The following is a 17673-nucleotide window of genomic DNA, read 5'->3' as shown; positions in this document are numbered from 1 at the left end:
AGCATCTTCCTACATTGCTGCTGTTCAATATAGTTGCCTATTTGTTTTAGCTGTACAGCTGGAAAGTCCTTCACACCTTGAATGATCCTGCTGAGAGTCATTATGATATACGTCCACTATATTCCTTGATCATCCTCCTAGTAGGAACATATACATCCTCATGGTGAGGGACCACTGCATGACCTGGGATAAGAGGGTAATGCTAATGAGTGTCCAAAATAAAAGCAGATTGTTTATCTACCATAGAAAGTTAGTGTCTGCAGCTTCAGAAAGATCTCCTAGATTATCTGCGGTTTTTAGTATTAACCCAGTCACAACAACCAGACATAATTCTAGTGTTGTATTGGCAATTATGCTGCACTTCTTCATAAAAAGATTTCCAAAGCAGTTGAGAATTAAAACCAAGTGGTTAAAACAGCAATCATAATAGTATCACAGACACAGGATCATCCGCAACGAATATTGAAACCATTTGAAAGTGTAGATAAGATAAGAGGATAGAGGTGGGTTAATCTATGCTGGCAAAAAAAATCAGGAGGATACGCTAGCATATTTTCTGATTAACCAATTTTATTCAAGGCACGGGCTTTCTTGAGCTGTAGCTCACTTCTTCAGATGCATCCAATGAAATCTAATGACTGTGCATACAATTGATGGTCTCATTTGAAAGTGTGTTCCAGATTTTTTAAAAATGTAAAACTGTCTCCCACCCTTTTTTTAAAATCCCAAAGCATTTTCAGAAACCTGTAGAAAGAAGAAAAACTGGTGTCATGGTGTAATCCTTTCCTTTCCAAACACCATCCCACTTCTTCCCCACTAGTTGCCTTTCTACTCTTAAGATGATAATTGGTTCAGGGTAATGAGCACCATTTTCAATTATAAGAAATGTGAATATGTGTGTGTGTGTGTGTGTGTGTGTGTGTGTGTGTGTTGTGATTCAGAGGTTGAACCTGCTCTGTCAGAAGACATAGGCTCGAGTGATGAGAAAGATCTGGCATTAAGGTTTGAGCCTGCCTTGTTGAATGACATAAATGGGAGTCAGGATGAAGAGGAGGACTTGGCATTGGGGTTTGAACCTGCTTGGCTGGAAGTTTCGGAATCCTCATCCTCTCCAGGACATTCCTCGTTAGTTATGCCTCAGGTGTCAGCAGATAAGCAGGAGAACGTGCCGGAGTCCTTAGATGAAGATCAAACCGAAGAATGTTGGTTTGATGCCAGGAACAAACCTAAGCAGAAACGTCAAGCACAAACTGGAAGGAGACGTCGAATCAGGGACTGAGGAAAGAGACTGACATGCCCTTCAGGGAATATAAGGATGCGTGTTAGCTTTGAATCCCCATTCGGGTCAAACTTGTTAATTTGTGTCTGCAGTTTGGACAAAGTATTTCTGTTTGCCATTCGTCTCTGATTTATAGTTCTGCTCGTTATCAGAATTTGCAGACAGCTTCTGGGAAAGGAAAACTGCCAATGACGAATTCAGCCAAAGGAAAGTTAACTCTGTTGTTCCTGATATTGTCTGTTTGTGTTTTTTCCTTTGGACTTTTGGACTCTCACCTCGTGGCCACAGGTGAGTCAGAACACACACACACACACACACACACACACACACACACATATATATATATATATATTTTCTGAGGTTCTTGCGGGTATTTGTATGTGGATCTTTGGTTGTTCGGGTTTTCTCCCGCGTAAGATTCGAAGTATCTAGGCAACGTTTCGATGAAGTCTCATTCATCATCTTCAGGCTTCTGTCTTCAGCTCTGTGCTTCTCTGAGTGATGTGAGATTGCAGCTGCTTCTTCCTTTTAACTGCTAGTGGGGTGGGACTTGATTGGGTGGGGGCTTGGCTGTGTTCTGATTGGGTGGGGGTGTGTTCTCATTGGTAGGGGTTTGGCTGTGTTCTGATTGGTTGGGGGTTGGTCGTGTTCTGATTGGCTGGAGGCATGTTCTGTTCAGGTGGGGGCTTGGTTGTGCTCAGGTTAGTCTTAGTTGCTGGGGGATTTGAGTTGGTGAGCTGTGATCTTGCTGTTTGGCTTCGAGTTCGTGGTCATGCTGCATCTTCATAGTGGGTGTCGGTTTGCTTTATGTATGGCTCGGAGGGGTTTGAAGTGGGTAGTGATGCAGCTGCAGTGCGGCTTCTGGTCCGTGGTCGTGTCTCATCTTCTGAGTGGGTGTGAGTCTGTTTTCTACATGGAAGTGTGGTGGCGGCATCTTGTGTGGCTCTCATGGGTGTGGGTCTGGTGTCATTCTTCATGTTAGGTACTCGTCTGTTCATGAGGGCGGGTTTCCAAATGGCTGGAAGGTGGGAGGTGTCATCTCATTTGTTCATGCTGTGTGGGCGTTTTTCTATCTCTATGGCTTCTCTGATTATTCTGCTGTTGAAGTGTTCGGTTTTGGCGATGGTTCTGGTATTTTTAAAGTCAATCTCATGTCCTGTGGTTTTGAGGTGTTGGACCAGGGAAGAGGTCGTTTCTTCTTTTTTGATTGAGTTCTTATGTTCTTCAGTGCGTGCACTTATTCTTCTGTTAGTTTGTCCAATGTATGTGGTGGGGCAGGCAGTGCAGGGGATTTCGTATACTCCTTGGTTTTCTAATTCGATTTTGTCTTTGGGGTTTCTTAGGATGGTGGATATTTTTCTGTTTGTGCAAAATGCTGTTTTAATGTTGTGTTTTTGGAGGATCTTGCTGATTTTGTCTGTAGTGCCTTTTATATATGGGAGGAGGGCTTTGCCGTTTTCTTGTTCTCTGTCTTGGATTTTGGTTGGGGTTTCTTTTTGGATTAGGTGGGTAATCTTCTTTCTTTGGTATCCATTGGCTGTTAGTACATTGGTGAGAGTGTGTAGTTCAGTTTTTTGGTGTTGTTCATCGGCTAAGCATTTTGTTCTGGAGATGAGTGTCTCGGCTACGGAATTGATCTGTGCTGGGTGGTGGTGTGAGAGTGCATGTAGCTAGCGGTTTGTATGTGTTTTCTTCTGGTAGATGGTGTGTCCTAGGGAGCCATTGGATCTTTTGTATACCAAGACATCTAGGAAGGGAAGTTGATTGTTGGCTTCTGTTTCCATGGTGAATTGTATTTTGGGGTGTAGGCTGTTGAGGTGTGTGAGGAAGTTGTTCAGTTTTTCTTTCCCATGTGGCCAGATTATGAAGGTGTCATCTACATATCTGAGCCAGAGTTTGGGTTTGTGGTCATATTTTTCTAGAGCTTGTGTTTCGAAGTGTTCCATGTAGAGGTTTGCGATGACAGGTGAGAGGGGTGATCCCATGGGTGCTCCTTCTATTTGTTTGCATTTTTGTCCATTGTAGGTGATGTATGTATTGGATAGGCAGTGGTTGGTCAGATCTAGGATGTGCTTGGGGGGGTTGTATTTGTTTTGGATGGCTGTCAAGGCTTCTTTTATTGGCACTTGGGTGAAGAGGGATATGACATCGAAGCTTACTAGTAGGTCGCTGGGTTGTAAGTTTTGTTTCTTTATGATTTTTTACCTTTCCCACAAGAGGTGTTTGAAATGGAAGTAATAATTCTGGGGATATAATATTTTTCAGGATAATGACATAGAAAGAAAAAAGTTAAATTTCTTCAATATATATCTCATAGTTCCCAAATTGCATACATATCTCAAGGCTTGCTATTTATATAAAAATACTGCACACTTTGGGGATATTAATAACATCAATATTGCATCTAGCTTGATTGAAAGTCAATAATAATAATAATAATAATAATAATAATAATAATAATAATAATAATAATAATAATAATAAAAAGAAGAGAAGAGAAGCATGCTCTAGCAGATTATGTGAAAGACAGTGTTGAACGAGTTTGATGGAGGTCAACAAGAGGAAGCTGCTCAAAGTGCAGCAAACCAAGAATCAATATAGGAAAACAGCAGTGCAAATTCGGGCTGACAGCTGGTGTAACAAAGTACTGCGTGGACAGTTCCTTGAAAAGATCCAAGGAAAAGTAGATAAGGAAAAGACCTGGTTATGGCTGACCAACGGAACACTGAAGAAAGAAACAGGAGGCCTGATTCTTGCAGCCCAAGGACAAGCCATCAGAATGAATGTAATCAAAGCCAGAATAGAAAAATCTGCTGATGACCCCAAATGCAGACTCTGCAAAGAAGCTGACGAAACCACCTGCCTGTAGCAAAGAACTGGTGGGATCATAAGCCTGAAAAAGTGGTCGAAAATGAGCATGCAAAATGACTATGGGACTTGTGAATACAGACTGACAAAGTTTTGGAACACAACACCCCGGATATTATGATTGTGGAGAAGAAAAAAGTGTGGATCGTCGACATTGCTATACCTGGTGACAGCAGAATTGATGAGAAACAACTTGAAAAAGTCACCAGATATCAGGACTTGAGAATCAAACTGCAGAGACTCTGGCATAAACTAGTGCAGGTGGTTCCAGTGGTACTCGGCACACTGGGTGCTGTGCCTGAAGACCTAGGCAAGCACTTAAAAACAATTGGCTCTGACAAGATCATTGGTCAGCTGCAGAAGGCCACCTTACTGGGATCTACTCGCATAATCCACCGATACATCATGCAGTCCTAAACACTTGGGAAGTGTTCGACTAGTGATTTGTGATACGAAACCCAGCATAGTTATCTCATTTGCTGTGTATACTGTCATAACAATAATATATTCCTTCCTCGTTCATTTTTTTCCTACCAAAAACATTTCTTCAAGCTACTGTTTGTCAATGAACTAGGGCAGTGGTCTCAAACAATTCCAGCTCGGCAGACCAGTGGACGTGGCACTGATGATGGTTGTGGGAGAAGGGTTGGTTTTCCACATGCGTGCATGCACCACTTTCACAAATGCAGCTTGGTGCACACATGCATGCACATACCTACCCAGCACTTCGGCAGCCCAGTTATATGCAGGTCTTGGCGTGTTTGGGTTTTTTCCCATGCAAGATTGAGAGTATCTTGGCAACGTTTCAATGAGGTCCCACTCATCATCTTCAGGCTGGTGCTTTTGGCTTTGTGCTTGTGTGAGCAAAGCATGATCAGAGCTGCCATCTCCCTATATATACTGGTGGGGAGGTGTGATCCCTGAGTATAATTCATTTTGATACAAACATCAATACTGATAATCATAATAGTTATATTAATTTTGGCAGCCCAGTTCTGAATGGCAACAGACCATGGGTTGGGGACCCCTGAACTAGGGTATTGCATTTGGGCTACAAAAATACAGGTGAACATTAGATCAGGGCTCTCCAACCTTGGCCACTTTAAGACTTGTGGACTTCAGCTCCCAGCAAAGCTGGCTGAGGAATTCTGGGAGTTGAAGTCCACAAGTCTTAAAGTGGCCAAGGTTGGAGATCCCTGCACTAGATGGCAGAAAAATGTTGTCTTTTTTTTTTTTTTTGCAGCTAAAATATCAGAATCCTGCATGAAACTTTGGAATCTTTTTAATCAAGAGAGTCTTCCTTCCCCAACCTTAATTCCAACCCACTAGTACAATTCCCCAGCAATTGATATTCAGTAGTACTCTCCCAGTACTTTCCTAAGATCCTTCAGTAAGTTATGAATATGTTGCATGGGTCAACTGAGTCTCACAAACACAAGGAGTTTGTTATTCTGAATATTAAAATGCACATTACAAGAATAGAAATTTTATACATCTGCATAGAAGAATTGTTTTGAATTCTGATCATGTTCTGCACCTTATGCATTTTTAAATGTAGCACCATTGGAAGATGAATTTTTTGTCAAGGGTACCCTACTAAAGCTTCTACAGCAGGCATACAGAGCAGAATTATAATTTATAATTCATTGGCTTCTGCTAATTCTCCAGATCCAGCCTATTTTCCAAGCTGTGATCACTGTGCCATATCACCATCTGGTGGCCATGTGGGGGAATAAATGCTTTTTTATTAAAAAAACAAAACAAAACAAAACCATTGAGCACTGGGGGCTGGCATTTCTATAGGAATGAACTGAAATTATTGGAATATGTAAAGCAACAGTTAGTTTAGTTAACACGAAAAGCAGAATGATTATGTTTAAATTCCTTATGACTAAAAGGAACACATTCTAAGTTAGGAGAATGCATACTTTTACTTATGACCACCGCTGAGTCCAAAATTTCTGTTGCTAAGCAACATGTTTGTTCGGTGATTTTTACCCCATTTTTATGACCTTTCTTGCATCAGTTGTTAAATGAATCACTGCAGACAGCAACCCAATTATTAACTGAATCTGGTTTTCCCATTGAAGTTGCTAGTCAGAAGGTCTCAAAAAGTGACTTTGGGATATAGCAACAGTCATAAATATGAATGAGTTGCCAAGATTTTAATTTTGATCACATGATCATGGGAATGCTACAAAGGTCACAACTGTGAAAAGCAGTCATAAGTCACATTTTTCAATGTAACTGAAAAACTTTGAACAGTCACTAAATGAACTGCTGTAAGTTGAGAGCTACCTGTATTTACTTAGTTATATTTCCAGATCTTATGTGAACTTACTAACCATACCATCATGCAATTTTACACTGTCAATCCAAGAAGTGGTGCTGAAGGAATGTAAGAAAACAACTTTTCTTTTGGGGTAACATACAGGATATCTCCCGCAGATTTCTTGGGAGGCTATAGGTCACTCCCACTCTGAAATCAACTTCCAGAGAAATTTGTGGTTTCACAGACTTTCACAACACTAGTTCACTTAAAGTAAATCATAAAATTATCCATATGTCTTTTTGGCTCAAGTTCTAGTCCTGTGGGAAAAGTGCAGGCAAAGCTGGGGTCAGAGTTAAACATTGTTGCATTCCCATAAGCATCCACGTCCAACCTAGTGGTGGGATTTTAAGAGTTTTACTAAAGGTTCTGTGAGCATGGATTGGTGGGTGTGGCTTGGTGGGCAGGGGAAGGATACTGCAAAATCTCCCCACTCCGGGGGGAAGATTACTGCAAAATCCCATTCCCTCCCCACCTCACTAACCTGCTTTCCAGCTCCATTCTCCATTCTCCTGTGCAGGGCAACCAAAGAAGACCCAGCTGATCAGCTGGGACTCAGGAGTCAGAGAATTGATGGGAGCGGGGCCAGTCAGAGGTGGTGTTTGCCAGTTCTCTGAACTACTCAAAATTTCCACTACTGGTTCTCCAGAACTGGTCAGAATCTGCTGAATACCACCTCTGATCCAACCCCTCCTGAATTCCATGGACCCTTATCTGGCATCAATTTGGTGTTGACCTTTACTTGACCATATTCTTCTGTATAGGCTTGAATAAATGTTTCATGGTGCAATCTAATGGATGATCTTGATTCCTGGTACAAGTCCATCTCATTTTTATCACTCAAGGACAACTTCCTTATTATTATTCCTCCCTCTTTTTCTTCAGGATCCTACTCTCTGATGAGATGCAGAAGAGAGTATGAACTAATATGAGGTCACAAAAGCCGGGTGATGTCACAGACCCATTTCAGAAGTGAGAGACCTGATTCAGCCCTGCATTCACTCAAGGGAGTCATGAGGAGCAGAAGCTCCTATCAAATGGTAGAGGTGGAGAAGGGGTGATCTAATCCCAATGGTGTCCCTGGGGTGTACCATCTGCCTGTTGGCTGTGCTCTTTACAACACACCTCCTTGTTTACTCTGATGGCTTCAGGGCTGCCTTTCAAGCAACCACTAACAAATGGCAGGAAAAAAGTAAGTGATACGCTAAGAGATTTGGGGATCCTGAGATATAAAGAAGAAAAGCATTAGACATCCAGTCATCCAAAGGATGATTAAAGACCTTGTCCCTTCTGTTAACCTGAGGCAGCTACCTCTAGTAACAGAAGCTAATTATTACAGTGGTACCTTAATACTCGCTGTTAAGTGGTTCCAGGAGGCATGATGAGTACTAAAAATGACAAGTACCAAACAAACCACATGACTTTAACAAGTGACCCTTTGTTTTGGCTGGAAATGGTAGGCAGTCATGAGACAGCTGACACCCACAAGTTCTAGCTTGTGCCTCAAGTACCAAATGATCAGTACCGGGATAAAATTTTCTCATCAAACTGCACTGAGTAACAAATTAAGTGAGTTTTAAAGCAGTCAAATACTGAGGTACCAGAGTTACAAGTGTTTCAAAAAATTATTCTGAAGCAGTTCCAGCTCAGCATACAACTTGACATACAACAGCATGATCTTGAAAAAAAGTGTCACTGCTTTAAGAAATCAACTTAAAGTTATGGCATTTAGTGCTGTAACATTTTTGTTTCAGGATTGCACAACAGTTTGAAAAATGTTGAACGATCTTAAAAAATAGCAACAAGGTGAAGTGTTCAGAAAAGGGCTGAAATTCATTTTCAGATTAATGTTTAAAGCACCTACTGTCCCAATTTTTATCTAGAAAAGAATCAGTCCTGAATTCAAGATGACCCCTCCCCAAAAGAAAGATTAGGCAGGAAAAATTATAAACAGATGAAATGTATACTCCCATCATGCAGGTCAGGGATGTGCCAATTCAGGGTTTACCATTCCAGCCAAAATGGCCTCTAAATGTTTTCTTCTCGTCAGTAAGTGCTTACCTGGGCCATACACGTATATACCTGCCACATTCTATATACCTTTTACCAGTAAACTTGATTCCATTGAGGGCTGCGTCAAGGTTGTGTTTGACCTTGGGGGGCCGGGGTGGGTGTGGCCAGGGTGGGCATGGCCAGCTCAATGTCACTCATGTTGGAAGCACCTGTGGGCCGATCCTTTGCTGTTTCAAGTGTGGCCTTGCGGGCCAGATCTAAGCACACTGTGGACCAGGTTCGCCCCTGAGCCTTGAGTTTGACACCCCTGTTATAGCATATTTGGTCATATATGTATATATCTACCCGAATCCAAATAGGCAGAGCCAAGAAAGTAAGCAGATTAACAACCAAGCACTGATTAAAATCAATTGCTTGTAAAATGAGATATACCCATCTGTATACCAACTGGTTTTGTCTTACACTAAACCATTTTAACAGAGGGAAACAAAAAAGTATAATTTCAGCAGAATTTGGTATTAGAGAAAGAGTTTAATTCACCAGGCAAACAGCAACAACTCCTTCCCAAGCAACAGCTGATGAATGCCTTTGAACAGGACGAAGAGTAATACCTCTTGCCCATTTTCTTTGTTTTCAATATTGTCTTATGGCGGGGTCCCCAGTCCCTGGCCCACAGCCCACTAAAAGGCCTTGCGCTGATTGGAACTGGGCTGCAGAATTGGTAGGCAAGCAAATACATGCACATCCCCACTTGTGCAAGCAGCAGGCGAGGACATGTGCATGCACACTTTCCATTTGCACAAATGGTGGATGCGTGTACCCGCTGCTCGCACAAATAGAGCTGCGTGCACGCTTGCCAGTCACTCGTACAAAACAATCCCCTCTCTACCCCCTGCCAGTCTGCAAAGCCAGAAAGGTTTGGGAACGCTGTCTTATGGTAATCAATGAATGTGATTATATTCAATTAAAAGGCAACTATTGGATGAAAAATGATTAGTATATGGATACCACCTCTTCAGCTATTTCTCTCAAGTGGCTCAGCTATTTTTGGCTGCATTTTCCACAAGGTTTCCCCCATTAAACTAGCCAGTACATTCAGTTTTCACCAAAATTCTGTCAGCCTTATGAGTTAGTCCAGATAAGAAGCATACCCAGTAATATTAGCCCTGGCTTTATTGCCCATTTACGTTAACAGAATCTTGCAAGTCTGAAAGTACATCTCTTTCCCCTGTCCTTTACAGTCCAAAGACATAGGAATAGTCTCTTCTGAGTGTCCTGGGTCCTTCTACAGGCTCTGTCTCTTCACTAGTGAAGATTCAACTGCTGCGCCAGTAATACAGTTCCAGGAGCACAGGGGAAGAGAATACAGTGCTTCTTCTGCAGGAGCCAAATGCTTTGGGCCAGCCTGGGTATCGCTTAATGAATAGTTATTTTTATTATTATTTAAAGACAAGCCCACATGAATTACAAGTAAGAAGCTTCATCTCCTAGCCTATGGATAAAATAGGATTGGAGAACTTCCAGGGGGCCATATTTGGCAGTACAATGTAAGGACAACTAGAAGACAGGTTGGCATTTCCTCTTATCACGCAGAGCAATGAGGAAGCATTCCCTGTTAATGGGAAGTCTGCAACCCACTTCTATACACCTAAAGAGGAAAGATAAGTCCTCCTTTCCCCCTCAACCCCCAAATTTAAATCATTGTCTGGAAAATTAGACAGGAACAAAAGAAGCATATTCTTAGTAGGGTTCTCCATTTAGGGAGTCACTTGTATATACTGCTTTGCTATTAACAGGGCAGCCATTCAATTGCCTGTTTTCATACACAGCCAATCTTGCCCCAACTTGCAGCTTCTCATATCACCATCATGCCTTAACAACTGTAATCATGTTCCTTGATTGTACAACATAGTCCTCCCTTAAAAGAAGAGGTGATATTTTGGCTACAAATTAGCACTATTAACAGATCTGTGTTACTTTAGATTGGGGAAGGAGAAGGGGTTATTTGCACAATTGTGTTTCCATAATGTGCTTAAACTGGTATCTTTAGCTGCTTTTCTTCATTGCACTATCCTGGAAATAATGAAAAGCATCAAATCAGGCTGCTGCGAATTGTTTGCCACTTTTGGTAAATTTCTATCCATCACTCCTCCTCCCCACAAAGCAGTACAATGGAAGAGAAGTTGTCCTAGCTGGGTACACAGTCATGGCAGAATCTGAACATCTTCTCCAGGACTGTGACTTCCTATCTGCTTCATTATTTCCTATTACTTTAAACGTCCAAATGAGGAGAAGCAGGCAAAGACAAGCGAAGTTCTGAAGACCCAACCTATTTCTGCCATAGTGCTGTAAATACTGGAAGCTTTCCCTGCTGACTGGCAATGTGCTGACGGAAAAGGACAACAAAGCCAGAAGAGAAACCCAATTACTTTGCTTCAAGCAAGTAGGATACTTGCCAGCTAGGGTAGCATCAATTGGCAATTGCTTTGAACAGATACAACAAAGGCAGACTAAAGATTGACCATACAAATACCTGATCTTATGCTGGCATTGATTTGTATCAGTTCAATGCAATATGGATATCAAATTAATATTGGTTAAAGGCTCATATCAAAATCTTCTCAAAGGCTGGTAGGAAAACAGCGAGATTTGCTGGCATAAATGCTATTTTCTAGTTTATTATAGAGGTAGTCCTCAACTTATGACCACAGTTGTGCCCAAAATTTCTGCTTCTAGGCAAGACCGCTGTTAAGTGAGTTATGCCCCATTTTACAACCTTTTTTGCCAGAGTCATTAAGTGAACCACATTAAGTGACATGGTTGTTAAGTGAATCTGGCTTCCCCCATTGGCTTTGCTTGTTAGAAGCTCACAAAAAGTCATCCCGTAACCTCAGGACACTGCAACCATCAGAAATAAGTTCCAAGCATCTGAATTTAAAAATGTGGAAAACGGTCAAGTTGCCTTTTTCAGTACTGTTGTAACTTTGAATGGTTACTAAAGAAATGCTTATAAGTTGAGCTCCTACTCAGTTAGGTATTTAAAGTAATGTAAGATTAAGGTAATAATCAGCCACAATAAAAGTTGCCCTGAAATCAATAAACTCATAGGAATTAAGTCCTGTGCTGCTTTTAAATTTCTTCAAACATTTCCACTTATTTTATTTATTTATTTGTCAAGCAAGTATTAGATATCAGGTATAAGTATAAACATGGTTATGAATACATGAAATGGATACAAACACAACAAGAAACAATAGGACAGGGACGGCAGACACGTTGGTGCGCTTATGCAACCACTTATTCAACCATCTCATAAAAACGTTCAGTAATGCTCTGTGAGAAGGCAGCCAGGCTAAGAACCACCACAGGATGATTGACTCAGGAGAAAGAAAGGGCAAAATGGGCAGCTTAGGGTGAGTGAAAGAATGAAAGTCACAGAAAAGAAACGTTTGATTCCTGGTTTGTATTTAAGGTGAGGGAAAGATGGAAGAAACATTTGTGGCTTCATCAACAGGGGAAGGCATGGAGGTGATCAACATGGCTGAGAGTGAGGACTCCCAACAGCTTGGGAATACAGCAGTGAAGGACATCTTGCTGGACTTAGTCATCTCTCTGAACACGGCCAGTGTCATGCTCTTTTTTTTATGCGTGACATAGAGCCAGAAGTCTTAGCAATGGTAATGGATGAAGACAACCTGAACATCTACTTCTGCTTCATGATTGCCTACTAAGCTGTGACCACCACTCGGACCCAGGGACCTCAGTACCAACTAAGCATGTCTCCACACCATGGCCCCTGAAAGGAGCAATAAACCTTCTTGCTAAAGCTTGTAGGGTGTGTTTTAAGCTAGAAATATGAATTCTGATCAATATTTTGCCCATTCTTAGATGTCCCTTTAGTTTTTTTCTTGGGCTTTAGAAGCCCTTTAGGTAAACACATAATCCCGCTGTAATTTTTCTTTCTGGTCCCCAGGACCTTCTAATCAACATACTGTGAATAGGAAAAACTCTATATCAGAGAGCAAAAAGAAATCAGTCTAGACATTTCCCCAATGTCTTCATTTTCTATGCATAGTTCCTAATTTCAGAGGATCTATCGATCCTTCTTTAATCTGAAATGGTGCATAGTCACCCTGTGTTAAGCTGTCCTCAACAAAAGACATGAGCTTTTGTTTTTCACACCTGAAAAATAATTTGGTTTTATTTTTTAGAATTATGGGGATTCCTTCCTGCCAGTTGAGGAAAACTGGAGTGGTTTGCCTTTAAATGACTCAGCAAGGTTACAAGATGTTTAATCTTCTCTTAGGCTTCATCTCCCAACTGATTATCTATCAGCCTCCGGGGCAGGCACATGATTCCTCCCTTTGTAAGATTTTAAACAGCCAGCCGACCCCTCTCTGAATTCTGACCATTTAAGGTCAGGCTGTACGGAGAAGATGAGCAGCATCAGAGAGGTAGTTTTCCCTGGCACTATGCTATGGAGAGAAAAAAAAATCCCCTCTGCCTGCATTGCAGTGAGACCTCTAAGTGCTGTTTTTAAAGGAGGGAGACACATGTGAACTGCAACTGCATATTTAATGTATCGTTGTGCAAGCATTTTTAACATGCCACAGAGGCAACATTTTTTACAGGTGGTTGCTGCTTCCTATGCTTGTTCTCATCTTAATCTTCGGGAGCACCAAACGAACCTTTGAGAAATTGTGATATCCTCCATGGGGGGCTATGATTCTGGTTATGCTTCATGGCACCATTGGGGGAATAGGACCCAGAGCTGTTTTTCTACCTTGTTATGATGTGGTAAATACGCGTAAGATTTTGAACTTCCTTAGCTTTAAATGCAAATGGTCTCCCAATGTTTGCTGTCCTGCTGCTGCTTTAGTTATTTCTCCGTTTGCTCTCAAAAAAACCATAGTGCCTGTTGTACAGATTTTTTAAAATATTGTGCTGTACTGCTCTTAGACCTCAATAAAGGGAAAGAGATATTGTGCCGTTACAAACAACGTACAGATTATGTCGATTTAATTGTGACTCCGTTTTGTGCTTTTAAAAGTACACATTGATTTGTTCACTTAAATTGGAATAAAACTTTTTGGTGCTTCTGTTTGAACATGTTTGATGCATCTGGGCCAGGGGCCATCAGCTTGAAACAGCTGTAGGGCTGCACTCATCTGAAGAATGGCACATCAGTGTCTAATTTATACAGGCTGTTCTGGAAAATAGTACCATCTTAGTGTAAAAAGCCAAGAAGACAAGCTATTTCATTTTTGCCCCTTTGTTCCATTCTGTGTCTGTCAGGCTCTACTTCTGTTGCCACAGACAAAACAAGTCCCTTTGCTCCTTTCAACCGTTGTTGGCTCTGCTCCTATGTATTCATATCGATTTTATTATTTCTAGCCCAAAAGGATGGTCTTCATATTAGTATGTACCAGTGGTGAGATTCAATTTTTTTTACTACTGGTTCTGTGGGCATGGCTTGGGGAAGGATACTCTAAAACTTTCAGTCAGAGGTGGGATTTGTCGGTTCTCCGAGCTACTCAAAATTTTCGCTACCAGTTCTCTAGAACTGGTTAGAACCTGCTGAATACCACCTCTGGTACGTACTTATGGTATCTGTAAATGTACTTAATGTCTTAAATAGGATTTCAGTTGGAAGAATGAGGAAAAGATTCTTAAAAGATGGCCATGAAAAAACACACTAGCAGTTGCCAGATTCCTTTTCTCAGAAAAGGTCTTAGGTAGCAATCAACACAGTGGTACTATTCTACCGGTTCGACCTGGTTCTGGTGTGCAGGTAGCACCGAAGATCAGCGGAGACCAAATTGGTTCTCTCTGATGAGCTGCTGTTGGGCCTACTCACCCGCCTGGGCTCCCATACTGACCTTTATTCCCTGCTTTTGAAGAGCAGCTGCTTTGTGCAGCACAGCAGATTGTCGTGTGTCAGCTGCTGAAGCTACAGGGAGAGTGCAGGATTGCAGGAGAAGAGTAGGAAAGCCTCTGCGTGTGTGCAAAGTGTGCTTTTGGTGTGCATGCACATGCAAAGGGTGCACACACACAAAGCCTACCCACCAAGCCTCGCCCACCAAACCAGTGGCAACCTACTTTGCAACCCACCACTGAATCAACAATATTAGTATGAAATACTATACGATCTTTTTAAGTGATGAAAAATTAGAAGATTTTTCATGTATATTTACATCAGAGTGTTTAGCCTAAATTGTCAAGTGTTACTTAGTCACCTCAGTGTTTGGTCTCCAAGTGAAAGAATGATGAGGAAAACAATATTTTTTGTGTGGCTTCCAGCAGATAAAGCAAATATCAAGGTTATATCATGTAATTTTAATAGTAAAGTAAAATAACTGGTAATCAATATATACATTTATTTAAGATTAATTCAGATTTTTAAAAAAGCATAATTTACAGCATGACATGAAGCATTAACTGATTGATAAACTATGGTTTTACAGCTGGGAATCAGAATTTGAAAATGTAATCTAAAATCATAATTGGATGTAATTTTTGCAATCTAGGAAGTGTACAAACTATATTGTGATATGATTTATGAACAAAACATAGCTGTGTTTATTGCTTTGTCTTCAGGAGCTACATCATGAAGATAAACAACATGATTTTTACTTATGGTTATTTGAGGACTATTTAAAACAGAGGTCCCCAATCGGTGGTCCACGAGAAAATTTTGGTGGTCCACGGCGCACCCAGGTGGAGGAGCTGCTCCGACCAATGGTCCAGTCCTGTGACTAGAGCTCTGGGCTATGGGACTGGCTAAGCAGCTTGTGCTGGGGCTGGAAATCTCCACCTAGAGGGAGGAACATGCAACTTGCAACTTTGCAGGAGGTGCAATGTGCAAGGAGTAGCGCAGCCCTCACTGCCCAGAACGAGGTAATGGTGCTGTTGCAGAAAGAGGGGGAAGCAACATGTGTCGGCAATCTGCAACTCTTTGTTCCCTCTGCAGTTGCTTCCTGTCGACTGAATCTACCACTGGCTGGCCCCGCCCCTTGCCCTCCTATCTCACTCACTCCTCGCCTGTCCTGAGAAAGGAAGGGCGGTGGATGGAGATTTGCTCCGTACTCCTGCTATTTCAAAGTGGGAGCGAAGCTTCATCTCTTGCTGGATCTCGCAGGAATTTCTTCCAGCCCTTGTTGGTGCTGCACAACTGGGAGATGTGCAACTTCCTCTCTGCCCCAAGACACTGGCTGGCCCAGATGAAAAAAATGAGAGAAAGAGAGAGGAAAGGAGAGAGGGAGAGGGAGAGATCCCAGTGTTGGTTTTCTGTGGAAAATGAATCAAAATGGCTCTTTGAGTGTTTAAGGTTGCAGAAACAGGTGGCCAAACTAAGTGCCTGAAGGACCCCATCCCATCACTAGGAGTCCAGGCACTTCAGCAAGCGGAGTGCTGGATTCATATTAGTGGTTTGTGGGATTTAAAATTATGAATTTAGTGGTCCCTGAGGTTCAAAAGGTTGGAGAGGCCTGATTTAGAACATCAAGCTGTGAGTCTGATAGCTATATTCTCTGTACAAAAAGCTCTTGAATTAATAGGAAATTATCATGTAAAGGAGCAAGAATGAATTTTTCTTGCACAATTAGGTTTCTTTAGTTTTACATGACAAATCAGTCATTATCTTCATTCTACAAACACAAATTTCTCACACTGACCATGGATTAAATCTTAACATGTGTGCTTTGGCAGATATTGAATCTTCGGATTTATTGTCTCAGAGCTTCAGGTTTTGCTTTTCTAGTTCTCAGGTGCTTTTTTTTGTCTGATTACAAAATGCTTTTTACAAAATGCTTTTTAAAAGTACTGTAGTAGTGAAGTTCCACAGTGTGGAATGTTCTCTTCTTTTACATCTTGATAAATGAATGGAACCTTCTTTCACATTGACAACTGGAGAATAGGGGAAGAAAAAGCAATGTGTCATGAAGGAATGGAATATAGCCTTGCCACAAGCATGATCAATATACTGAGTCATGACTTTACAGCTCCAATCTCTGTGTCTTCTGCATTAACTGTCACATGTGCTCTTGAGGTCATTTCACCAGATACGGCACTTAAGAGCTGGATTCATTGGTGACTCGCTTGGACATTGGAAATGTCTAGAGAAATGCTGGCTGTTGCTTAAAGAACCAAGCACACGAAGAGGAGGAGGACTGTGGGGATCCTTGTGTAAGAAGGCTTTCAGACTTTCCAGACTCTGGCGCCCACACATCGCCTGTGGAAAATACGCAGTTGTAAATCATGAATGGCAAAATTAAAACAAGTCATTTTTCCATATAGTCTTTTACACCTCTGTTTACAAACATTCAGTTCCAGGTGGGAGAAGAAAGTTAGCATAGAGAAGCAGCAAACAAAATAATTGCACCCTAGTACAAATATTGAAAGAAAAAGCCACTCAGGTTGGAGAACTTTTGAGAATAGAGAAAAGGTAAATGCAGAGAAAGAAAAATGACATATACTCCCTCATAATATTTATGGCCACAAAGCAGATGGCATTGTTACTTATCACCATTATTATAATCATTAGCATCAATCAGGAGCTCACTAATACAGATTTCTTTCTATGGGTACTTTTGTCTGATTCAATAACATGGGTACACAAACCCACAACTTTGCCCAATTTATGTACATCATATGACATGCTATTAGACCTTTCTCAAGCCAAATTTACACCTTGTTGATCTGTGTTGATTCAAACAGAGGAAGGTCCTTTCAAAGTAAGAAGGAAGAGCACTGGTATTTACACATTATAAAAAAGATGTTGAGAGTCTAGAAAAAGTACAGAGAAGAGCAACCAGGATGATGAGGGCACTGGAGACTAAAACATATGAAGAATGATTAAAACATATGAAGAACTGGGCTTGGCTAGTCTAGTAAAGAAAAGGACCAGGGGAGACATGATAGCAGTCTTCCAATATTTGGGGAGCTGCCACAGAGAGGAAGGGGTCAAGGTATTTTCTAAAGCACCAGAAGGCCAGACAAGGGATAATGGATGGAAACTGAACAAGGAGAGATTTAACCTGGAAATAAGGAGAAACTTTCTGACAGTGAGAACAATCAACCAATGGAACAGCTTTTCTTTGGAAGTTGTGGGAGCGCCATCACTTGAGACTTTCAATAAGAGATTGGCCTGCCATCTGTCAGATGGCCTGCCATCTGTCAGAAATGG

General features: G+C 41.4%; 1 protein-coding gene and 1 long non-coding RNA gene across 4 annotated transcripts in view; one reads left to right on the top strand and one right to left on the bottom strand.

Annotated features, from left to right (window-relative positions):
• Positions 1–7361: 7361 nt before the first annotated feature.
• On the top strand, positions 7362–13398 carry LOC148127219 (uncharacterized). Its single transcript, XR_015742076.1, has 2 exons — positions 7362–7668; positions 12004–13398. It is a non-coding gene; the product is annotated as an uncharacterized LOC148127219 (long non-coding RNA).
• A 1453-nt stretch (positions 13399–14851) lies between these two features.
• The window catches only part of KEL (Kell metallo-endopeptidase (Kell blood group)), a 45328-nt gene continuing 42506 nt past the window's right edge, over positions 14852–17673 (bottom strand). For all 3 annotated transcript variants that reach the window (XM_026720688.2, XM_087926277.1, XM_087926278.1), the window contains exon 18: positions 14852–16719. In XM_026720688.2, the coding sequence (XP_026576473.1) occupies positions 16543–16719 (177 nt within the window). In that variant the 3' untranslated portion in view covers positions 14852–16542. The remainder of the gene's footprint in view (positions 16720–17673) is intronic.

This window comes from Pseudonaja textilis, chromosome 2 (genome assembly GCF_049901715.1).
Source record: "Pseudonaja textilis isolate UNSWEBS1 chromosome 2, rPseTex1.2, whole genome shotgun sequence".
NCBI lineage: Eukaryota > Metazoa > Chordata > Lepidosauria > Squamata > Elapidae > Pseudonaja > Pseudonaja textilis.
The sequence above is the reverse complement of the archived record's forward strand: the minus strand, read 5'-3'. Positions and strand labels throughout refer to the sequence as shown.